The 24,641-nt window shown below is 43.3% G+C and overlaps 2 protein-coding genes across 3 annotated transcripts; both read right to left on the reverse strand.

The window, feature by feature from the left end:
* Positions 18,361-19,109, reverse strand: LOC110431395. Its single transcript, XM_021450497.1, has 2 exons — positions 18,833-19,109; positions 18,361-18,723 (listed from the first exon to the last, which is right to left on the reverse strand). Exons 1-2 carry the CDS (start codon positions 18,940-18,942, stop codon positions 18,516-18,518), a joined length of 318 nt encoding a protein of 105 aa, XP_021306172.1. The 5' UTR covers positions 18,943-19,109; the 3' UTR covers positions 18,361-18,515.
* On the reverse strand, positions 21,802-23,686 carry LOC110431252 (E3 ubiquitin-protein ligase RLIM-like). 2 transcript variants are annotated; one of them, XM_021450140.1, is made up of 3 exons: positions 23,124-23,686; positions 22,888-23,006; positions 21,802-22,777 (listed from the first exon to the last, which is right to left on the reverse strand). In XM_021450140.1, exons 1-3 carry the CDS (start codon positions 23,289-23,291, stop codon positions 22,408-22,410), a joined length of 657 nt encoding a protein of 218 aa, XP_021305815.1. In that variant the 5' UTR covers positions 23,292-23,686; the 3' UTR covers positions 21,802-22,407. The 2 variants fall into 2 exon arrangements, with proteins under 2 accessions (XP_021305815.1, XP_021305816.1); XM_021450141.1 differs by having other exon boundaries at positions 22,888-23,003; positions 23,124-23,680.

Consider the following 24,641-nt stretch of genomic DNA (forward strand, 5'->3'; position numbering starts at 1 on the left):
TGTTCCTACTAAAACAAATTGTAAAATATGCAAAGGCCGAGAACGAGGATCACAAGAAGAAGGTGGACGCTAAGAACTCGCTCGAGAACTACGCCTACAACAGCGTAACACACGCTGTGCCAACAGTGCCTTCCCACTTAACCCATTAGTTTTCTTGCTTTTAAGAAATCTCATAGGAGTCGGTCAAGCCGTGTTGTGTAGTTGCCCTGGTCATTGGCGATGATCACCCATGTGTGATGATCACCCATGCCCTGCCCCTCCCCACATTTGCTCCTTGGTCGGGATGGTGGTGCCCCTTGGATGATGGGGTTCATGGCAAACTGGTTCTTAGCGATGTCACCGATGGGCCTCTCAGAGTTGGTAAATATGAGTACGACGGTGTTGTGCGGTTGCCTTAGTCATTGGCGTTGATCACCCATGCCCTGCCACTCCCCACATTTGCACTACCTCATTCCTCATTGCTTTGATTATCCTCAATCACGAGGAGCACAGGAAGAAGGTGGACGCCAAGAACCCACTCGAGAATTATGCCTCCACGCTTATATATTTCGTTTATCCTGAGTATCCATATCGTTTATCCACTCTTTTATATTTCATTTATCCTGAGTATATTTCGTTTATCCTGAGTATCCATTTCATTTCGTTTATCCACCCTTTTATATTTCGTGTACTAACCCTAAAGCATGCGATGTACGATGGTGTTGTGCGGTTGCCCTGGTCGTTGGCCCTCCGCACATTTGCTCCTTGGTCAGGATGATTCCGGGAGGACTGGAGTGCGGTGTCAGCACGCGGTGTTCACCTAAGGAGCAACTTTAGACAGATACTCCCTCTGTCCCCTTTTGTATGTCGTTTTGGGAGTAAAAGTAAATGTCTATATCCTCCAAGTCTAGATAACTATTGTTGTATATGGTTAAGAGCCCTAACGACTTACATATAGGGACAGAGAGAGTATGTTTGATCTAGGCATTCGCGTGGCTTTGATGCCTAGCCTAGGCTAGGTAAGCGTGTTCCCCGGGTGGGAACCAAACAAGCCTGGAGTCGACAAGTGCCAAAGGGAGATCATAGGCGGTAGCCTTGCATAGCTGTATGCGGATTGATGATGCAGCCGGTGAGTGATCGGACTAATATGCACACGAAGTTAGGTGGGACAATTGGGTCTTGAGTAGTGGCTAGCACATGAAACTCTAGGCAGCCCCAATGGAGGTGACAAGTGGCCAAGGGAAGGAGAGGCGAGGAGAGTTACAATTAGAGAGGGAGACTAGTCTATTATGGTGAGATGCAACTCTCGGGGATTGCTGGAGCAAGAGAAAAGGCTCATCTCTCATAATTTATTTTATAAGAATGATCGAATGAGAAGTGGTATATTGATATTGAGGGACTATTGGAGATGTCCTAAGTAGAATTTTACTTGGTTTTAAGTTTATTGCTACAAAAGTTTGGTGAAATAAAAAGTAGTGTCTTTGTTATTGGCTTCTAGTTGTTGAAGAGAGAGAGAGTTTTGTAACAATACCACTATAAGTAGGTCTTAGTCTTTCGGAAGTACTCCTAGTCGTAGAGATAGGGTATGGCCAGCCTCCTGATGCGCCCATATAATTGGAGATGACATCGATTGTGGACTTCGATGGATAGATAGATATGCAGCCATAGCTCAGTAGCAGCTGGAATTCTGAAGCAGCGACAGATCCATGGAAAACTATACGTGGCCTCGGTCGGCGGTTCACGACAAGTCCTTGGAAAAAAACGCTGCAGGGTACGTTCTAATTAATCACTGTTTATAATTGATGATGAGGGTGGACTTTGCTACGCCATGATCATGCAATTAGCATTATATAAACTTTCTTCGTAAACAGGTACAATATAAATAAAGATGTATTAATTCGCGGATCTCGAGCAGTGCCAGCTGTCCCCTGCTAGCGAACCATGAGCAACGGCAGTCAGGCACAGAGAGCCTATTTGGTTGTGTCCTCGAGCATACCTGCTCTTCTCAGGCGTTGAATTTTGGTTACCTCGTCAACTAGCTGCCTGTCACTGTCAGGGTATGATCCAAACAACCCACAGTCCTATCAGCAATGCGGCAAGGTGCTGCATTGTTAGCAGAATGGGATAGCAGAGGAGAGTGAAGTAATTGGTACAAGATTAATATGCTATGAGCCGGCCAGCGGGTAAAGGGTGAGCGAGGGGCAAGATCGACATTTTGCATGTCTAGCTGGCCACGTGGTGAGCCATCAAGGGGGCATGGACGAGATTGAGGTCAAAATCAATTATTTAAGGACGAAAATGTACTATTTAAATATTGAGGGACCAAAATAACTATTTTATCATTAATTAATACTTGAAAAACTTTTCTTCCGGTCTTAGTTTTGAGACCGTCACTACCGGAGAGCCGGCCTTTGCCGTGTGTCCACCCGTTTGCCGTGAGCAACACACGGCAAAGGTCGAGTTTGCCGTGTGTCTAATCAAAGCACACGGCAAACGCTAGGCACACGGTATATCTGTCCTCTGCCGTGTGTTGCACACGGCAAACACCAGGCACACGGCGAACTGAAATTTTTACACACGGCAAAAGCTAACCCACGCTGACGTCCACCTCCAGCCGTCAACGTTTGCCGTGTGCGGCCGTTAGGCACACGGCAAAGCCTGGGTTTGCCGTGTGCTTGAGGCTGGCACACGGCAAACACAAACTTTGCCGTGTGCCAGGGGTGCGACACACGGCAAACAATTTATCTTTTTTCAGTTTTTGCCCTCCAAATTTTTTCTTCTCTACACATTCACCATTTGTAACTCCATACTCAAATTTCATAAAATTTGAAACATGTTTGCTATATTTTTGCAATTAACATTATTTATTTTCATTTTTCCGGTTACGTTCAAATTTGAACTACGAGTCAGTGAAATAGTTGGAAAAAAATATCCAAAAAATGATATTTATGTTACCCAACCCTGTCTGAGAACACACATTCGAAACGGAAATGACTTTTGAATGCCGTGGTTAGGAGACACGACGCGGAACGTGCGTCGGTACATTTCGAAAATTCTAATAAATGCTATTTTATTCCGTAAATCCTGAAACTTATACATATGTCATGTTATCATACATAGAGGCCATAAAAAAAGTTTGGAAAGATTTCGAACAAGTTGTCATGTATGATGTATAGAAACCAGACAATCTTCGAAGAAGTTCCACAAAGATATGAGTGAAGAAGCATGAGTTGGAGTAGATTTGACTTTTATATTTGAATTTGATTTTAAAACTTTTTCTGTAGGCACTGCACCATATAGGTTGTGTCGTGTCCAAGTTTAGAATATTTTCGGAATTGTTTACTATTTCTTAATTATTTTCAGCATTTTAATTGAAAATTTTAAATTTTCAATTTTAAAAATAACATCGGATGGAAAAACTCTCTAAATAAACTTTGTAGATCTCAAAATGTTATGAAACTTTGTAGTTGATAACTTTTTATTTTGGAATCATCTTGTCATGCAAAAACTACGTTTGAATTTCTCAAATTTGAAATTCAAATTTTGTAAACGACCTCGGATGGAGAAACTCCCTAAATGAAAATTGTAGATCCCAAAAAGTTATGAAACTTTCTAGTTGACAACTTTTTGATTTGAAATCATTTAGGACCTCAAATTATCAATTTACACATAATTTGATATAATATTTGAGCAACCGAAATGCAATATAAACACAAGTCATAGTGTGGTGCAGTGGCTAAGAGCGAAAAAACGCGAGAGAGAGGTCATGGGTTCGAATCCCATGGGCTGCAAAAAAATTCAGGACTTTAGATTTTTTTCGTTGGGGTTTGCCGTGTGTCCAACCCTGGCACACGGCAAACCCTGAAACTTTGCCGTGTGTCACCCGCCATTCGTTATCTTTTCTTTGCCGTGTGTCAAGATTGACTTACGGCAAAGTTTCGCCGTGTGCCCATAATTTGGCCGTGAGCAAAAATAGGGTTCACCGTGAAAGAGTTTGCCGTGTGTTCTTTGCCGTGAGCAACACACGGCAAAGCCTTCGCCGTGTGTAATTTGGGCTTTGCCGTGTGCGCCAGGCACACGGCAAACCCCTGCTATCCGGTAGTGCGTGCGTTTAGAAGAGAAAAATGATTAAGAGGTGCAATATGTTAGGGCTTGCCTAACGCGATGATCTAGCGTGCTGCCCCAAATTCCACCTCAACCCTGTATATCCATGTCAGTTGTGCTAGCGGTCTCGCAGAGCTGCGGAGACTCCTGCAGAAGCAACATTGGCCTCCTCTAACAAAAGGGTGAGGATAACACCCAAGCAAGCGTTGAAGTGTGAGAATGACCGTTTGGTGACGTGCAAACGCTACACCAGATACTAAAGCGGAGACTATGAGGTCCCAATACAACAAAATAAATTAATATATAATTGAAGTTTGAAATGCTCTTTTACTACTTGCATTGGAAGATTAACTGCCTCATTGTGCTGCTTCATCGATGTGGCTTTTCTTTTAAGGCCAGTCTTAATGCATGTTTTATGAGAGTGTCATGCACATTAAATAGAGTGCCACATAAGCAAAATTGCTGACTTGGCAGAGTCATTAAATGAAGGAGTTTCATCAGATGAGAGGGGAGTTTCATCCCTATGAAACTCCTATGGCTCGGTTACCTAGTTTATAGTCTTGGTAACTGTGCCATGAAACTATGCACTGAGACTGGCCTAACTGGAACCACCACAGAACGTTCACCTCCATTGGTCCTGCCCTTAGGGCACTCACAATGCAAGACTCTATCACAGAGTCCAAGACAATTAATTACATATTATTTATGGTATTTTGCTGATGTGGCACCATATTTATTGAAGAAAGAGGTAGAAAAACTAAGACTCCAAGTCTTATTTAGACTCCAAGTCTACATTGTTCGAGGTAATAAATAACTTTAGACTTCATGATAGAGTCTGCATTGTGAGTGCCCTTAGGCTAGTCTCAGTGGGGGTTTCACCAGGATGTCATGCACATTTATTAGAGCGCCATGTCAGCAAAACTGTACTTTTTGCATGAAACGAAGAGGAGAGAGAAGGAAGTAGTTTCACCATGGTGAAACTCCGGTGGCGTTGTTTCCCACGCGGTGAAACATGATGAAATCCCCACTGAGGACTAAATCGTTTCACCATCTTACATGTGATCCAATCATTTTGTAGTAATTAAATGCTTTGCCCAGTCTAGGAAACATCAAGGTGAAACTCATGCATTATGGAGGTTGTTTCATTGTTTGTTTTATTGATGCTCTGTTAGCAGATTTGTTTCGAAAACAGTACATTGAAACGGGCCATTGAGACAGGCCTTAGACCCAGGAAGTAGCTTAGACTCAGCTTGCACGTTCGTCCTATTCTAGGAAATAAAGAAGTAAACTTTATGGTGCAAAGATGTAAACTTCAAAAGTTATCTTCAGTTATTCAAAGTTTTTGAAGTTATATAACCATATATAAAAGTTGAGACGTAAACCCAAACTAAAAATCATTGTCTTAGTGCTGATGCATCTAAAATTTGTTATTTTCGTTTCAATTTTTCTAGTTTGAATTTACATATTAATTCAGGTGCATATTTTTTCTAGTTTGTTTTTTTCATAAATATTAATTTTTTAGTTTGAGTTTATTGTTTGGCCATCTTTTTTTTTTGAAATTTAGGAAATAAAATTAATAGTTATTTAGGGACGGAGGGGGTATCTATGAAGTGTCATCGTAGAAGACTACTGTCATGGATATATATATTTATAGTTTTATACAGAATGTCCGAAGTACACAAGTAAATGGGGTCTGTGGCAGATTAATTCAAGGGTAAATACAAATGCTAGTAGCACGGAAGATACACAAACGTTCACACTACTCGCTTGCACGCGCGTGCTCAAGGAATTGGACACACTCACACACATAAGGAGAAGCAGCTATAGGTCAAGTCGATAACATCACATCCTCGTCGGCGACGGTGGCCCAGGCATCGCCGCGGCCTTCTTCTTGTTCGACACCGGCGCTGGCGGCAGCTTCAGCCTCGTCCCCAAGGAGCGCCTGTTCCAGATCTTCCCGCCGCGGTAGCCGTAGACCTTGCCGTCGTTGCCCGCCGTCACGACACCGGCGCCGGCGGCCCATACACTCCTCCCATCATCTTGAGACGAAGAGTAGACTGGGGCGGCGAAAGAACCCACGAAGACGACGACCATGAACAACCAAGCTAACATTCTGCGACCCATGGCGGCGCGCTGCTGCTGCTAGCGCTAGCGGTAAAGCTCAGGAATGGTTTTTGGAGTTTGGAAGTGTGTTGTCACTGTGTCCAAATTCCTCAACCCTGTTGCATATATATATAGTACTATGTAGACAGGCGATTTTGTGATGGATGCCAGCAGTGTGTCCATCGAAAACTGGATGCTGAAGCTAATCTTCTGAACAGGCTAATTAGCTGTAGTATTATACTGCACCTACTGGCTGCTGATGAGCTGCTGTGTGATACAACGAACGACTCTCTGTACTGGTACAATGTTTGTAGTTCGTGTGCAGGCTTTTTTATTGTTGACTTCAATTTATGATGTTAGATTCATTGGTTGACGTTGACCTCACATCGAATGGCTGGCGGACAGACTTTGGTGGCGCATGCGATTGAGGTTGGGCCAGGCAGATGCCAGTACTCTCCACGAGCTCCCTTTGCCTGTCTCCAAAAAAACCGTTCCCATCCTCTGAAAAGATAATCTGCTTGCTTGTCTTCTCTGAATTTCGTGGCTTTTGAAACCACTCGGAATCCCGAAGCTCTGAAAGATTTCCTTTTAAAAGTTTTGGAGAACTACGCGGCGTCGGTCGGCTGTTGACAACCCACGCCGATAGATACATGACTACATGTTTAAGCTTCGAGCAACCAATTAATCGTTGATGTTGACTTTGCTCCATGATAATCACGCAAGAATAAGTTAGGCCAGTTCGTGATCTAGCCTAAATTTGTTTCTTCAAAGACGTACTTAATTATTGGCGGATCCTGAGCTGTGATGTCTCCTCCTAAGGTACCGCGCTTGACATTATATGGGTGTGGAGCGGGTACCTAGTTATTTACCTATAGGTGGGTTTCCATATACCCACACTCGGCACTCAAAACGTACATCTACTTTGATTCTAAATCAAATGGATAGGTAATTTCCTCATTCAAAATAGGCACGATTTGTTTATACAACTACTATCTTATAAGAGCAACTTGAAAAGATACTTTATATCTTTCCTAGATTTTTATAGAAAAATACCCTCCAACGGTGTCTTTAATTGGATATTTAAATATAAACATTCTCTACTTTAGATTTATCACTAACCAAAGATAAAGAGCGAAGATGACTCTCTAGAGTTCACAATAGTTGTTGGAGGGTACAAAGATATAGAAAATATTTTTTATTCAAATGACTCTCCAAATGGTAATTTGGAGAGTAAATTAAAAAACTCTTGGAGATGCTCTAAAGATGGAGTTCTCCATCTCCAAAAATATCTCCATTTTCAACTACTCTGCTCCATGTCTTTTTGGTCCACTCTCAAATCCGCAAGCCAAACAACATAGCTAAAAAAACAGATATAGGTTAGCAGTAGAAAAAATGCATTTAGGCTCTAAGTGATTAAGTTACTAATGAATTTAATGAGAACTACAAGTATATTTAGTCTCAGGTATAACTGATATGTGTTTGGGCTCAAATTATGAAGCAAATGACATAAGTGAGAAATGAGTCCAGATTTATTGATGAAATGCATGAATGATAAGCATGTGGTGAATATGATAAAACAGACATGGTTTGATGGATATTCATGGGCTCTCTCATATGAAGCTTGGTCATATAATGGGATTGGAATTTGGGTTTCATGATGCATTACACACCTCTCAAACTTTAGAATAGCCTCTAGAGAGCTCCCAAGTCACTCTTTGTGCGATTTGAGTGATTTTTTTCCATATCCATTTGAATTGGAGTGCTATATTTGAGTCCTTGAGCTTAGTGAGCAATGGAGAGCTGAACATAGCCTTGAGCCCTTCTTGACAACGCCAAGTCCATGGTAAAGCATTTGTTCTTACTCTTGGAGCTTCGCTGCTACACAACTAGGCATCACCGATGAGTACCCAAGTTTGTGGAGTGCTGCGTCAAGTTTGTGTGGGGTGCAACCTTGCCCCAGAAAGGGAAAAGATCAACTAGTGGAGCGTGGAAAGTAGTTGAGAGCAACTAGGCTAGAGTGCATCGAGGATTGGTCACTCATGGCTTCCACAATGGAGACAAAATGGTCCAAGTGGGGATCTAAACTCTAGAAAATACATCGATGTGTCTCCCTCTTTGGTTTACCTCGCAATTGCCTTTAATTCTTATTCACATTGCATATTTGGGATTCACTTGTGTCTACTAGGTTATGCTTGTTTGTGGGTGTAGGGACACTTTGACTAATTCACAGAACAGCTGAATACACCATCAAGCACCTTGGATTGAAGTGGAGAAGGAAAGAAAGCAAAAACAATGTTCTTGTGCATGATCAATGAAAACAGGTCCTTGGTTTCTCTAGGGACATTTGAAGTAGCATGAGAACACTGACCCAGGCTGGTCTTGGAAGGTTGGGCTCAACCATGTTGTTTAATTACTAAGTTTGCTTGATAAGTTTTGTATAGCCTATTTCCCCCCTGGGCAATGACTCGGTCCTTTCAACTACATTGTTTGTGGAGCTCCTCCTTAAAATTTGAGCTTTGTATTTTCTTATGTAGTCGAGAAAAATTATCACCACTTCCACTAATAAAATATTGTGTGTTATTTGTTCTTTTCCCCCATAAGGTTGCCCCTCCACCCTTGATCACATGTTCTCTTCCAATAATGACCTATCGCCCGGTCCATTCCTCCAACCCAGGGGTATTGGCCAAAACCACCCACTATAAGGTTTCCCTATCAAGGTGACCACCGCAATGGATGGATTCATGCAATGGTCCTTCATCAGCCAACCCTATTTTTCATCCTAACTTTTCTGACAGGGGCGCCCATAGAACACACAATCAAAGGGCCTTCTCCTAGAGACCCGATCGCCCAAAGCCTCCTCATAGTCAGTCAGGCCATGGGTGGCGGCAGTGTGAAAACCCTAGTTTGATTTTAGATAATTGATGAAACCTTAGTACTAAACTCTATACTAAGTGTGTGTAGACTTAATAAGGTTGGTATATGCTGTTGACACTTGCTAACACCACTTGAATACTAGGTTGTCATCACCAGCATGGCACTAGAGTGTACTATGGTATTTATACGCACACAGATAATCCGCAAGCGCACGGATACCGTTGAAGCTTTTACCCGGTTAAAGGTTTTATCGTATCCACAGGGAAACGGGAGAACTGATCTACGCTCTAACTTAACCAAGATAAGTAAATAGGTGTAAATAGGAAAGATGGTAGAATCAAATAAGAACAATATTAAAGGTAAGATAACAGTGAGTGATAATATGGGAATAGAGAGTAGAGCAATCTAGTATATGGGCGATGGTAGCAGAATAGAGAGGATAACTATGGTTTCTCTACTTCAAAGGGGTATGTCTATGTCTGGGACGAACCATGTGATAAGATTACACCACAAAGGATGCTTATCCATAGGCCGATAAACCCTACCCGTCCTGCTAACGAGAGGTGGACTACAGAGGACCAACGTAACTGTCACCTACGCGGCCTACCACACGATCCAGCTAGACAGGGGATATCCACAAGTAATCTAGGTCTAAGCACCACGCTTACACCTATACTACAACTCTAACCTATAGCGTCCTATAGATTAGAATACTCAAAAGAGTTGTGAACCAGAACATACATGATTAGTAATTGCATAATGAATTAGAAGTAGATTACCAGAGTCATCCCATGAGCAAGCTTGATTAGAGCTTGATCATGACGAAGTACAACCGGAGGAAGAACCGACAGGCCGGCCTCTCCTCTAATCCTCCTTCGCTCTCCATCTCGCTACTATCTAGATCTACTCTAGTTTAGAGAAGAGAGGAGAGCTCTCATCTCTAAACCCTAGCTTTTGCTCTGTCTATGAATAATGAATAATGATCAAGGGGTGCCTCCTCCAGGGGGCAGGGGGTCTGCTTATATAGTCTTTTTAGATGAATCTGGGCCGTCGGATCAAACCGACATTGATCGTGTGGTTTTCCTTGAAGTATTAGGTCGGTGGAGCATGATCCGCGAAGTTGAAGCTGATTGGTTACTGTAGCTGGGCGGGCACCCAAGGGACTTGGGCGGGCGCCCTGCCCCCGGGCCCGATCGGCCTCCCGTTCGTTCCCGTGGCTTCTGGAGTCTTCTAGATGGTAGAAAATTGCGCGACACGTTAATATCTCTATGTAAACCCGATGTGTGGGCCTTTGTTTCATATTTCCTGATAACCCCCTGCAGAAATAGACAGACACCAAAACTCATGGAATTCTGTTAGATAAAACCCTAAGTCTAGATGTTGATTTCATTTGGATCCTTTTCTTTGTTTATTTGATAATTAAATTTGATACTTAAGGACCGTCAACAAACTCCCCCAAGCTTACCTCTTGCTCGTCCCGGAGCAAGGATAGACTCGGCAATGGATCAGAAGTTGTTGCAATATCTTAAAAATTTGACGGTACACATGCTTTTAAATAAGATCTCATCTCTGAGTTAGAGTAAATTGTCAAGAACTAAAACTTACTTACTTTACCTTTCACCATGGGACTTGTAACCGTCACTTCTGTCTTGAGTAGTTAAAAGATAGAACAGTCTAGCCAAGTGCCATGTCTCTTATTTTTTATCAGCTATAGCTCTGGAGTTTTTGCAGATTTTCAAATAAAACTCAGAGATTCCTTGTATGACTCTCTAAATCTCTCTTTTGTGGTATTTATGGATCCTTACCAAGGCAGTGATGGTATATGCCTTCTCTCAAGATATGTGGTATTTGTGGTATAAGGCATAGTGACATTGCCTTCTCTCTCACCCTACTCTAATAAGGCTTTAATATCTGGAGCTCATAGGTGGGAGATAAAGTATACATACTTACAAGACATTTATTGTATAGTCAAACCATGGATCCAAAGAAACAAATCAATAAGCCAAATCAAGATGTGCATGTGTGGCGAATGAATGGTGTATGGTGATGATGGTGATAACAATGGTGAAAGTCTAATTCTTCTTTTGCTCTTTTGAGGGGATACATACCTTCCTTGCTTTTTGAAACTTTATGAGGAGAATGAGATGCTCTTCTTTTTCTTTCCTTTCAGGTGGGTATCTTGTACCCCTAATTCTACTGTCGGACACTTGTCCATTTTTACCTCTCGTCTCACTTTTTCTTTCTTTCGAGGTTCCGGGCACTTGCCCCTTTTTATTTCCTCGTTTATTTTTTTTCTTTTCTTCTCTTTTCTTTTTTTCAGAGCACTCATCTCTTGAGATAATATAGCAAGTGGTAGTAGCAAGATAACTTGAGCATTTATTTCACAAGGGAAAATTGAAATATTTTTGGCTATTCTCTCCCGGATTAGGAGTAGAATATTTTTGGGTGGTTCTGGAGATGGACATGGATGGATATATGTGGATGGTACTTCCGGAGTAGAAGTAGCATATATGAGTGAACGTGCAAGTGAATCTTGATTTAACCATATGACAAGCTCCTAAGGGTCTACACAGCTTGACCACACTCAATGCTCATAAGCAGTAAACAGTAAATGTGTGGCTCAAAGTCTAGCAAGCATGTATATATGGCTGTGGTAGGAATTTAAACTCTTATCATACAGGAACTCATCATGCAATATTTTAAAGTTTTTCAAAGATAAAATTCTCCAGAATTCTAGCATCTCTAGGAACAGATAAACAGCAGCTCAACCTTCCCATATCATATCCGTTAACAACTTAGATTTCAGATCAAGTTTTCATCCCACAAGTTTAGATCTAGAGCAAGCTTTAAATTATAACAGTTATGTCTAAACTTGAGAGAGAACTTCAAATTTGCAAATTAGGCAGAGCAACTATTCATCATATCCATGCTAGAGTTTCATTATTAAGATTCAGATTAGCATAGCCACTTTATTTATTTATTAAACACACTAAGCAAAAGATATATATATATATATAAGCACAAAATCTTTATTTGGTTTTTCATAGTTTATGTATTTTAATATTCTAACATAATATAAGTATAAAGATAGGTAGAAATACTTAGCGAGATAAATGGGGGTGCTCTCCCCCAAGCTAAATTTTGACGTAATTTCTCTTGATGTAGCTAGCAGGTGGCAGAGGTGTATTTGAAAGTCAGCAGCATTCTGACAGCGATTAGAATGTCCTCCGTCTGCTAGTCTTCTTGATTCTTAAATTCTGTGGAGCTCAAATAGACAACAAAGCTTATGGAACTAATTAAGTGTTAGCATAAATATCTAGCCTTCATCATGTTGAGCTTCCTCAATAAATATTACTCCCTGTTTTTATATTTTTATTTTATGAAGCAGAAAAGAAATATTTATTTTATTTTTATGCCACCACAGTGAAGGTACTTATGGGTTTTATGCCACTCGTATACTCACATGGGGCTTAGTATTTTTAAACATTTTTATTTTCTTTTCAAGATAGCATGATTAACTAATAATCTATTTAAGGAAAGTAAATAATTAAAGGGAAAAGGGAATGCAGAAATGATAAATATGGATAACTACCGATCTTACCTTTCGGTGAGGGTTCAATGTTTTAAGTCTTCTTAACAAGACTTCTCACCGTGTTCATTCTTGAGGTGCGTCATTTGATTCAGGTGCGGACCTTGACGTCTGCACCTCTTCGTTTGCCCAGCAGTTCGAAGTGCGGCGTTGGCAGTATCTTGCTCACTGTGTTTGTGCTCGTAGATCCAGGTCCTTCACTTGGTAGAGTCTGAGAGTTATAAAACTCCTCCGTGTTTTGCTCGAAGTATACCTGCTCATAGAGACAAGGCAGAGATCAAGTGCATGGGTCCTGTTGGTGGAAAACACCAACAGAACCTAAAGTGTATTTGTTCTTCTCTAACCCTAAGCATAGTGAGCAAGACAAAGTTGATGGATGAAAAGTTCATGAGTGTAGCACTTATAACATTTGTCAGATCAGATTCGCTCAACCTTATGGAAAGATAATCTATCTATGTATATGTCTTTTTCTTTATATCTCTCAATGATTGAATGTGTAACATTTTAGCTCATATGATTAGGAGTGTGGGATCATGGAGGTAGTACTAAGAACAAAGATTAAAGGACTAAGCATGTTGAATCAGTTGGGTTGGTTAATTTAGAGTTGTAAATCATACATGTTTGTCTCTTTTATTTATATGAACGCCAGAACCAAGGAGAAGCTTATAAAAGTGATAGTCAAGTACCTTAAGATATTACCTTGCTTGAAGAGTGATGGTATAGTATCACCTTGTGGAAGCTTTCCTTTCTTAGCGGTTGTGCATCGTGTTTGTGGCACCCTCCATGGATCATCTCTCTATGATGAATGAGCTATGTCCTTCTTGTGCAAATTGTTAAACTTCATGTGTCACTCTCTTCGTCTCTGATGTGAGTTTATCTCAGGATTTCCCAAATCGATATTGATAGTTTTTCTGCAGGGGTTAGTCCGACAAAAATATACCAATGTCTAAACAAGCAGTTTTTAGTTCAATAACCAAACTAGACTCCATGTCTAATCAGATTAAGGAAGGCTGTTTAACCTAAGCACCATGATTAATTTAAAAGTCAATAGAAGTATGTGCAGTACTTCCAAACTAACACTTACTAGTAAATAGACAAAGGTAACATGACAGCATTTATAGAGATCTACTCAAGTGGAGATGAAGTAGTGTGATTAGTATTTAACAAATTGAGCATGTCTTAAAGGTAGGGACAACCAACATAGCAACATGGCAAATGATGTTTTTATGTAAAGTACTCCCCCAAGCTTGAATTTTGCAGAATTCAAGTTTGGATGAATTTAATTCAATGTTGTATGATGATTGGTTGGACATACCTTGTGCTTGACATTCATCCAATCTTCTTGTTCCAATCCTGGAAAGGTTAGTGACAAGAATACCCGAAGGAATATTTTTACAATTATCCTTATATGCTCAATACACAAGGTAATGTTGCAAATAATTAAAAACTCATGTTATGATTTGATCAATGCTTATTTTAGGACACCAAGCTTGTCCTTGGGAAACCATCAATTTATGTCGGCGAAGTGGTTTCCCTTCCAACGCTGACCTATATCAAGATTAGCTCAACGAGATCTGCAATATTTATTATAGACATATGCATCGACAACCGCCCTTTTAAAGTTTTTATAAATAGAAAGGAAAAGGGGGTTGGAGATCTCAAATGTGGTGATGTTGGAGAGACCAATAGATTGGGAAGATGTTTCATATGAGCATAGAGTAAATGAAGTGGTTATGAAATAAATTCCATGCTCATTAATGTTATCTTCATCTCCAATCTGAATGTTCAGAGTTTCTCTTGGATTGGTCTCACTTATGTCCTCTTCTATAGTTGGATGAATCCCATCTTCAAAGGGAGTCAAGAACTCACCATTTGAAATTGAACCAAAGTCAGAATTCATTAAGGCTTCTTCCTTATCCATCCATTCTACACATTCTAGCCATTTAGAACTTGTGATCAGGAAAGGGGAGGTGTTAGAATTTTCAATATGGCTTAGCTCTCCTTCACTTGATATGTCATCCTCGACTTCTTCATAACAGGAACCAGGACATTCTCTAAGAGAACCATTATTGCGAGGATTTGAATTATCCCTGCTTGAAGGTCTCTTATGGAACCAGAAGTCTAAACCATCAGCATCTGAAAGATTTAAGGTCAGAATTCTTTCCTCCCTTGGAGAATTTTGGGGTATTGATGGTTTAGGATCGATAGCTAAAGTTTGGAATTGAAGTGGTTGTGATCTGGCTATCGAAACTTCTTCTTCTTGTCTAGGAACTGGTTCTGTCTCTTTCTCAAGGATATAAAAGCTAGGAGACTTTCCACTTAATAAATCAATCAAATTCCAAGCTTCACTAGCAGGTAGGTGATAGAAGGATCCTCTAGAGGCTGTATTCAAGGTTTGCTTATTTTCCCCACTAAGGCCCTCAAAAAAGTGAATTAGAAGAACTTCTTCTGGAATAGAAAGCTTTGGGCCAGTGAGAGTAAGGTTAATAAAGCGGTCCCATGATTTCCTAAGAGATTCTTCTTCCATTTGTCTAAAAGAAATAATCTCACGCTGAAGTTCCGCCACTTTAGAGATTGGAAAATATTTTAAAAGAAAACTATTATGTAACTCCTTCCAATCTCCATGAACACTCCCTACTTTGAGTTTATACCAATGTCTAGCTTTTCCCGTTAAAGAGAACGAAAAGAGCTTCCATTTAAGGGTCTCATCGGACATTCCTTCTATGCGAAGGAGGTCACAGACTCGATAAAACTCTCTTAGGTGTGTGTATGGGTTTTCCTCACCTTCTCCTGAGAAAGGTTGTTTTTTAACAAATTCTATGTATTCGGGGTCTATCTCAAAACTAGATGCTATGATAGGCTTTGAAGATTTTGGTGGTTCGAGATGTGTGCCCGTAGGTCTATGGAATTCATAGATAGACATGCTTGAATGATAGACCAGAGATCAAGGATTAGATAAGAAGAAAGATTAGCAGAGATGAGGCAAAGGATAAAAGGAAAATATATTTTTTTTTATTATTTTTTTTTTAGAAAATGATTAAGCTAGTTCGTAGTCAACTCAGCAACCGTTTCTCCGGCAACGGCGCCAAAAATGCTTGTTGACACTTGCTAACACCACTTGAATACTAGGTTGTCATCACCAGCATGGCACTAGAGTGTACTATGGTATTTATACGCACACAGATAATCCATAAGCGCACGGATACCGTTGAAGCTTTTACCCGGTTAAAGGTTTTATCGTATCCACAGGGAAACGGGAGAACTGATCTACGCTCTAACTTAACCAAGATAAGTAAATAGGTGTAAATAGGAAAGATGGTAGAATCAAATAAGAACAATATTAAAGGTAAGATAACAGTGAGTGATAATATGGGAATAGAGAGTAGAGCAATCTAGTATATGGGCGATGGTAGCAGAATAGAGAGGATAACTATGGTTTCTCTACTTCAAAGGGGTATGTCTATGTCTGGGACGAACCACGTGATAAGATTACACCACAAAGGATGCTTATCCATAGGCCGATAAACCCTACCCGTCCTGCTAACGAGAGGTGGACTACAGAGGACCAACGTAACTGTCACCTACGCGGCCTACCACACGATCCAGCTAGACAGGGGATATCCACAAGTAATCTAGGTCTAAGCACCACGCTTACACCTATACTACAACTCTAACCTATAGCGTCCTATAGATTAGAATACTCAAAAGAGTTGTGAACCAGAACATACATGATTAGTAATTGCATAATGAATTAGAAGTAGATTACCAGAGTCATCCCATGAGCAAGCTTGATTAGAGCTTGATCATGACGAAGTACAACCGGAGGAAGAACCGACAGGCCGGCCTCTCCTCTAATCCTCCTTCGCTCTCCATCTCGCTACTATCTAGATCTACTCTAGTTTAGAGAAGAGAGGAGAGCTCTCATCTCTAAACCCTAGCTTTTGCTCTGTCTATGAATAATGAATAATGATCAAGGGGTGCCTCCTCCAGGGGCTAGGGGGTCTGGTTATATAGTCTTTTAAGATGAATCTGGGCCGTCGGATCAAACCGACATTGATCGTGTGGTTTTCCTTGAAGTATTAGGTCGGTGGAGCATGATCCGCGAAGTTGAAGCTGATTGGTTACTGTAGCTGGGCGGGCACCCAAGGGACTTGGGCGGGCGCCCTGCCCCCGGGCCCGATCGGCCTCCCGTTCGTTCCCGTGGCTTCTGGAGTCTTCTAGATGGTAGAAAATTGCGCGACACGTTAATATCTCTATGTAAACCCGATGTGTGGGCCTTTCTTTCATATTTCCTGATAACCCCCTGCAGAAATAGATAAACACCAAAACTCATGAAATTCTGTTAGATAAAACCCTAAGTCTAGATGTTGATTTCATTTGGATCCTTTTCTTTGTTTATTTGATAATTAAATTTGATACTTAAGGATCGTCAACATATGCCAAGTGATGGAGCAAGTGATGATCATGGTGATGACCACAAGATGATCAAGTGCTCAACTTGAAAAGAAGAAAGAGAAAAACAAAACCCTATGGAGATCAAGGCAAAGGTATTGCTTAGGGTTTTAGTTTTGGTGATCAAGACATCATAGAGGATTTGATCACATTTAGATAGATAGTCGTACTATAAAGAGGGGAATTCTTTGGCTAAGCGGTTATCAAGTGCCACTAGATGTCATTGTTCATGTACATGCATTTAGAACCTAGTGAGCTAACTTAACTCCTTCGAAGAAAATAGTTGTGAAAACACTAACACACTTACACATGTTGGTACACACTTGGTGGTGTTGGCACACTTTAAGAAAGAGGTGGAGTTGAAGGGTAGAGAGGGGTTTGGGTTCCTCTCTCCCTCCCGCCGAGCTTCTCCAAACTTTCCACCGGCGCGATGAGGGTTTTTTGCCGAAAAGAAAAACACTCGGCAAAGAGGGTTTTTTGCCGAGTGCTAAAAAAACACTCGGCAAAATCTTTGAGAGTGTTTTTTTGGCACTCGGCAAAGAATCCACTTTGTCGAGTGTTTTTTTTGTCGAGTGTTTTTCTTTTGGCACTCGACAAAGAAGCTCTTTGCCGAGTGTCAAAAAAACACTCGGCAAACCACTAGACACTCGGTAAAGAGCCAAATTCCGATAGTGCATCCATTGGATGCGAAGAAGTCCATGGTGCATGATTCTAAGACTTGGCACGCCTCAAGCGTCCTATGTCTGCCATCATCCACGATATGTAATAGAGCCCAGAGCCAAAGCCAGTATGTCCCTGCAAAAATACTTTCGGGTGATATTTATTAAACATTATTAGCCAAGCCCAGCGAAGAGCAGCAGCCCCAGTCAATAATGCCAAATTATAGTTTTTGTCCCCCAACTTCAACCAACTGCACCGTGTGGGAAGCGTAGAGAGCACCTTCTCAAAAACCTTAACCGATTGCCAAAAAGATGGTAAGAATGTCAGGGCGGCTTGATACCAAACACAACGTGGACTATACGCCAAAGAAAACAAGCATAACAGCATTCAAGGAACAAATATTGGATTGTTTCATTTATATCACAAAAACTGCAAACTCTACTACCATTTCAGTTCGTCCTTACTCGATTATCTTTAGTGAGGATCACTTCCCTTTTTAAATACCACATGAAGATTTTTATCTTGAGAGGATTTTTCATGTGCCATATTTCTTAGGTAACCTTTATGCCGTTATTGATAAGATGACGATACACATAGACTTAACCGAGAAAGAGATCTGTTTTTATATAAACTCCACACAAACAAATCCAAACTCTCATTTAGATCGATATATGTGCAACTGCACTAGGAAGGAATTGTATAACGTGCATACAACTATATACAGGAGGGAAAGCTATTTACACCTAGCTCGATGTCAGGCTCTCTTCAACGGTGCCATCCGCACAGGCATCGCCTCGGACCTCATCATGTTCGTCGACAGCTCCGGTGGCCGGCCGTCATCCTCGTCCTCAGAACCACCTCCTCTTCCTGTTGCGTGCTGTTGGCCGCCTACGCCCCGGCCCTGCCGCCGCCGGCCAGGGTAACGCCTGCGGCGGCGACCCATGCCTTCATCATAACTAGAGCTGATGATTCATATATGTACCACAGATATATAGGTTAGCCGCTGCTTGCATGATTGCAGTTTATTAGCCGCAGGAGTAGTAGAAATCCAAAGCCGAGCAACTCACATACCGATAGTGCGCGTGGAGCAGATTATTGGGGAAGCACATGAAGCCGGCCATGAGGGAGATGGCCATGAGGAAGATGGCCACGAGAACCAATGCGACGACTTTGCGATACATGACGGCAGGTGGTTACGTTAGCTCAGGAATGAATTTGGGAGGGTGGAAATATGCCGAGGCTGTTGTATACATGCATGTGTACATGTGTGTCGAAACGACAAAACCAATCTCTAGCTAAGCTAAGCTAAGCAGGTAGCAGGTAGGGTTAGTTCATATATACTCCCTCCGTCCCAAATTATAAGTCATTCCAAGAATCTTGGAGAGTCAAAGTTTTTCAAGTTTGACTAAATTTATATAGCAAAATAATAACATTTTTTGTACCAACCAAGTATCATTAGATTCTTTGTTAGTTATATTTTCATAGTGTACCTATTTTATGACATAAATCTATATATTTCTCTCTATATTTTTTGTCAAACTTGAAAATTTTTTGACTCTCTAAGATTTTTGGAATGACTTATAATTTGGAACGGAGCGAGTACTTCACATGCTTTGCTGCTGCTGCTGCTGAACTGCCGGTGCAATGTACTGGTACATATGTTATAGGCCTTGTTTAGTTGGTAAAATTTTGGTTTTTTGGCTACCGTAGCACTTTCGTTTTTATTTGACAAATATTGTCCAATCACGGAGTAACTAGGCTCAAAAGATTCATCTCATAAATTTCAGGTAAACTGTGTAATTAGTTTTTATTTTTATCTTTATTTAATGCTCTATGCATGCGACCAAATATTCGATGTGACGGGAAATCTTGAAAATTTTTGCGAACTAAACAAGGCCATAATGTACAATAGCTCGTGTATAGATTTTTAATCGAGACCACAGCTCGGTGGCACTAGCTACGTGCTGTCCGTCGACGGAGGTTGACAACGCACGGCAACAGGTGCAAGTTAACGTAAGTTTTAATCATAGTTGTCATCAGTTATACAAAAAGGAGAGATTAAAGTGCATTATTTAGCTTATTTTGATGAAACTATGTGTGGGTACACTTTAATTTTATTGCATAGGTCATTCTTGGAGTCGATTTTATTTGCATGACATCTGTTTCACATGAGTCTAAATACACATATTGAGACTAAACATATATGTGGATAGTCTCATCAAAATAAGTTAATTCTTTAATCATGTTGTCGTCATTGCAAATTAGTGCATATAAGGTACAAACATAGCTAATATGTATGCACTAGTTAGGTGCTATAATTAATTGATAATCCAACCAGTATGAACATCCCATACCAAACTCGGACAATACTAGATTGGTTACAATCTACAAAATATGATCACACTTGCACTAGAAAACCTGGACAAAGAAAATATCTAGTAGGGGTGTTGATAAGATGGAGAGGGAGAGGGTGGTCAGAGTGAGAGGGAAAGGGTGACCGGAGTAGGAGGGAGAGGAAGCCGCGTCGGGATGGTAGGGGGCACCGCGGTGTAGAGAGAATTGGGAAGCAAGGGCGTGAGGAAGGTGAGAGAGGGAGGCGGCTGACAGAGTGATGGAATGGTGGAGGCAAACTCTAAGTCCATTTTATATAGTAGAAGACAGAAATTGGGCCTTGATGGGCTAGCGGACAGAGTGTTGGGCCACTATTTTGCGAGGCGGGCCTTATATTATGACCGTCTCGGTTAATGGATTTACGGAGGCGGTTATTATAAGGCGACCGCCCCCGAAAATAAATTATTTTTGGAAGCGGTTGGATTAAAATGACCGCCTCGCTAAATTTATTTAGTAATTATAACTATGAGCAGTTCACGGTTTGTTAGACTAAATCAACATCCACCTACCAAATTCTTCTCCACTGAATGTATTTTACCTTAAATTTTAGAATAGTATAGTAGAGGCCGTGCAAACACATACCTCTCTACCATAAATTATGACATCCATTCTCCAAATTCAAATTGAGGGGATGGTAGACCAACGCATCTACCAATGTGGATCGTCATTGATCTAGGCCATGAGTCTAGTTGATCATCCATTGACCCCGTTCAAATCAGTATGAAGGTAGCCTAACCACTAAATTTATATTGACGCCTCCGGCTGAAATCCAAGTTGAAGCGTCTCAATCTCGGCCTTCTAACGTGGCTCCATATGGCAGCAGATAGCCAGACATTGGATGGCCCATCGGCATATGCGTTCCGGGGCCCATGGCCCAGTAACAACAACTGGCTCTCATTCCTCCTTTTCAAGAAACGATGAGAATGGAAGCCGATCTGGTCTGCCATGATTCAGACTTTCAGAGTAAGCAACTAAGCAAGTCTCCTCCATTATTGCTGTAATAATAATGGAATCGCCTTTCTGACAAAAACTTGCCAACGGCAGCGACAAGCTCACCTACATGCTTTGGACACGAGAGAGATCCTACCACTTGTTGCGTGGCCACCACCAACACTCGAACAGCCATTTCATTTTCACCGCCGTGGCGCCATTAGAGGTGTGTGGAGGTGGTGAAGGGCCGGCGGCGCCATCGAAACCGACGTGATGCATGCGCCATCAGAGGCGTACGTGGCGACAAGAACTGCGGCTCCGAGGTGCTGAGCACGTGAATTACGTACGCACACCCAGGGGGCCATGGATTATTGCACGGACATGGAATGGAAGAGCCAAAACGCAAGCGTGTCTCCGGCTAGTGGTAGGAAGGACCAGTCGCAATCTCTACTGGAAGTGGAATTCCGGTGAGTTCGGCTGGTTTCTGCAGACCCCAAGTATGGTAGTGCAGACCCACAGCCATGTATTGACATTGTATTGGCTAATGGATGCGTGTGTCCATCACCAAGACACCAACGAAATGGGCATCATGCATGTGATCATTCAGCATCCGTTGGGAAAGCATAAATCCCGCGAGAATTAATACTGCAGGAATTTTAACCGGAAAAAAATCCAGTTCGAACTTCGAACCCTGCAGTGTGATTACGGGGAACAAGAACTAGATCCTAGTACTACGTTCTAAAGAGACCTGCAACAGAACTGCGTTGTATCTTGAACCGAGCAAACAGACAACCATTAAGTTCAAAGTAACAACACTGTACACGGAGCGCGCGATTGATCTAATTCACAGTTCTTTTTTTATTCCCCTCTACTAGATCAGGCATTCAGACGACCATCTTCACATGCATTACGTACTGGAACCGCCAACACCAAAAACAGAAATGCCCGGCGGCGGCGTCGCTCACTCGCTCCAGCCGCCACAACAACCAAAAAAACGCTCTCCTTGCTCCCGATTGACGAGAGGACACGGCGAAAGGGCAAAACGGCACAACCTATGCCGAATTCTGCCTTGTGGTGCGCCCAAAGCGTGCGAAACCGTCGAGGCACCCACGGTTTCTTCCTTCGTGCGCGTTTCGCCCGTGCTCCGCTCTGCGCCACACAAGGCCAGTCACCATTCCACTAGCGTGGCAATGGCTGGCGTGGGTCGACAGCGACGACAAAAGGCGCTCGCTGGGTCGACCCGGCGGCACCGCGGCCGCGGGCAAGAGGCCCCGATCGAGCCTCTGTGTAGGCGCTAGGCGGTGGCGGTGGCGGTGGCGTGGGGATTAATTATTACTGGCGGCGGCGGCGTCGACGGCGGCGCGGCAGAAGGGGCAGCGTGAGGTGCCCTCGAGCCAGGGCAGAGCGCAGGACCAGTGGAAGCGGTGGCCGCAGGGGAGGTGCGCCAGGACGTCGCCGGCGCGGAACTCGTCCAGGCACACCGCGCACTCCGCCTGCTCCGCCGCGGCCCACCGCGGCCGGCTCCACCGCATCAGGCGCCGCATCACGCCTTTCTTCGAGTACACCTCCCGCTGCACGCCGGACATCGCCGAGCACTCGCCGCGTTCGTCCGCGACGGCGCCGGCGGAGGCGGCGGTACCGCCGCTTCCGCTCCGGTGCGGTCTGCTCAGCTTTATGCTCCCCGTGCTGTGATGCCTGCAGCAAAAGATGAGATGAGATCGTTAGGAATCTGTATCTGTTTGTTGTTCAGGCTGCCACGGAACGGAACAAACGACGACGACGTGCCGTGTGGGTGGCAGGTCTACCTCTTGATGGCGGCCTCCCTCTTGCTCCGCAGCTTCTGGTCCAGCCGCTCCTTGGCCTCCCGGGCATTGCTGTCCAGCGTCCACCCGTGGATCATCTCCATCACGCCGCTCCGCTGCTGCTGCCGCAAACCAAATCTCCCAATTCTCAATTCAGAAACCAATCACCCCCCGCCGCCGCCGTCTTATGCTTATCGCGATTCGTGACAACACAAGCAAAATGATTGCGATTCACCTACCTTGCCAGAATTGCCGCCGCCGCCAAGGCCACCAGCACCGCCGTGGCCGGCCGCGTACAGGCAGAAGGAGGACCGCCTCGTGCCTCCTCCGGCCGCCTCCGCACCCTGCCGGAGCCGCCGCCGCCGCGCGCACTCCACGCCGGGGAGCATCCCAGCCATGATGACCATTCACGCAGGTGACGCCTGCCTGCTGTCCTCTCAGTACTCCACAGTCCACTATAACCACAAGCCGCCGCCGCAGCAGACGACGACGCCTCGCGCGGACGCGGCGAGCCAGGGGGGCCCACAGCGGACCTAATCAACCGCGGGCGCGTTTCCGTGCGGAGGATCCAGCCGCTCTAGCGAGAACCATGCGGGCGCCGGCCATTTGAGGCAAGCGCTCGTCCGCCATCATCTCGTCGTCTTCTTGCTCCCTTCTGGTATGGCTGGGGTGGGGTGGGTGACGACTGTGAGCAGCAGTGATGGGGGGCTGATGATGGCAGTGCCGCCTCTGGTTGCAAGGATCCCCTCCCCTCCCCTCCTCGCGCTTTATTAATAGCTGCCACCACTCGTGTCCTGCCGGGGGCGCGCGGCGCGGGCAACTACCTGGCCACGACGACATGGGGGTGCCGGGGAAGGGGATCGAATCGGTCTGGTGCGGTGGGCCCCGCGTCGGGATCAGGGTCGTGTCAGGCCACATGACCACACTGATGTGATCGCCGGCCGACCTGCACTGCAGATTTTCTCGCGGTGAAAGAAACTGTCACTGCCGCCTCTCGAAACATCTCGCCCCTGCCGACCCTCGGCGTTGCTGAGAACTACTGCATGGATATTTATTTTTATCGACAGATGGATTTTCAAGTGGGAAGGGTCTCATTGGTTGGACTCCAAAATTTGTCCTGCTAAAATTAGGACAAGGCAAAAATAAGGGCATACTCGTACCAAATACCTACCAAATTCTAGTTATCAAAACTTAGGGGGAAAAAAATTGGTATAGCAACAAGTTGGGTGTGCAATTGTGAAATCCAAAGCAAGAAATCTTGTATCCCGCCGCCGATCGATTTGGCCATAAGCTTCAACACGCCAAATTCCGCCTATGTTGGAACCAAACCCTAAACACAAACACAAGAAAGAGGAGTGCTTTCGAGTTTCGATCTGGTGGTCAGTGCGACCGCAACATGCAAGTGGCTGGTCCTCAAGACGAACGAATGAGGCCTTGTTTAGTTTAAAAAAAAAATCAAAATTCTCTATTACATCAAATTTTATGGTATATACATGAAGTATTAAATATAAACTAAAAAAATAGTTGCATATAATTATTAAATAATATTTGTTAAATAGAAACGAAAGAACTACAGTGCTCGAAAACCTAAAACTGAACAAGGCAGGACAAAGGGTGTACCGGACATGAGTGATGAGATGAGAGCGAGAGAGGCCCCCCCGGAGCGGAGCGTGTCGTCGTCCGTTCCGGCGGGGCCGGGCAGCTAGCTGGTGAGAGGGACCATGGCGCCTTCGCCGAAGCTTCCGGGTAGCAGCGGC

Source organism: Sorghum bicolor, chromosome 10 (genome assembly GCF_000003195.3).
Source record: "Sorghum bicolor cultivar BTx623 chromosome 10, Sorghum_bicolor_NCBIv3, whole genome shotgun sequence".
Taxonomy (NCBI): domain Eukaryota; kingdom Viridiplantae; phylum Streptophyta; class Magnoliopsida; order Poales; family Poaceae; genus Sorghum; species Sorghum bicolor.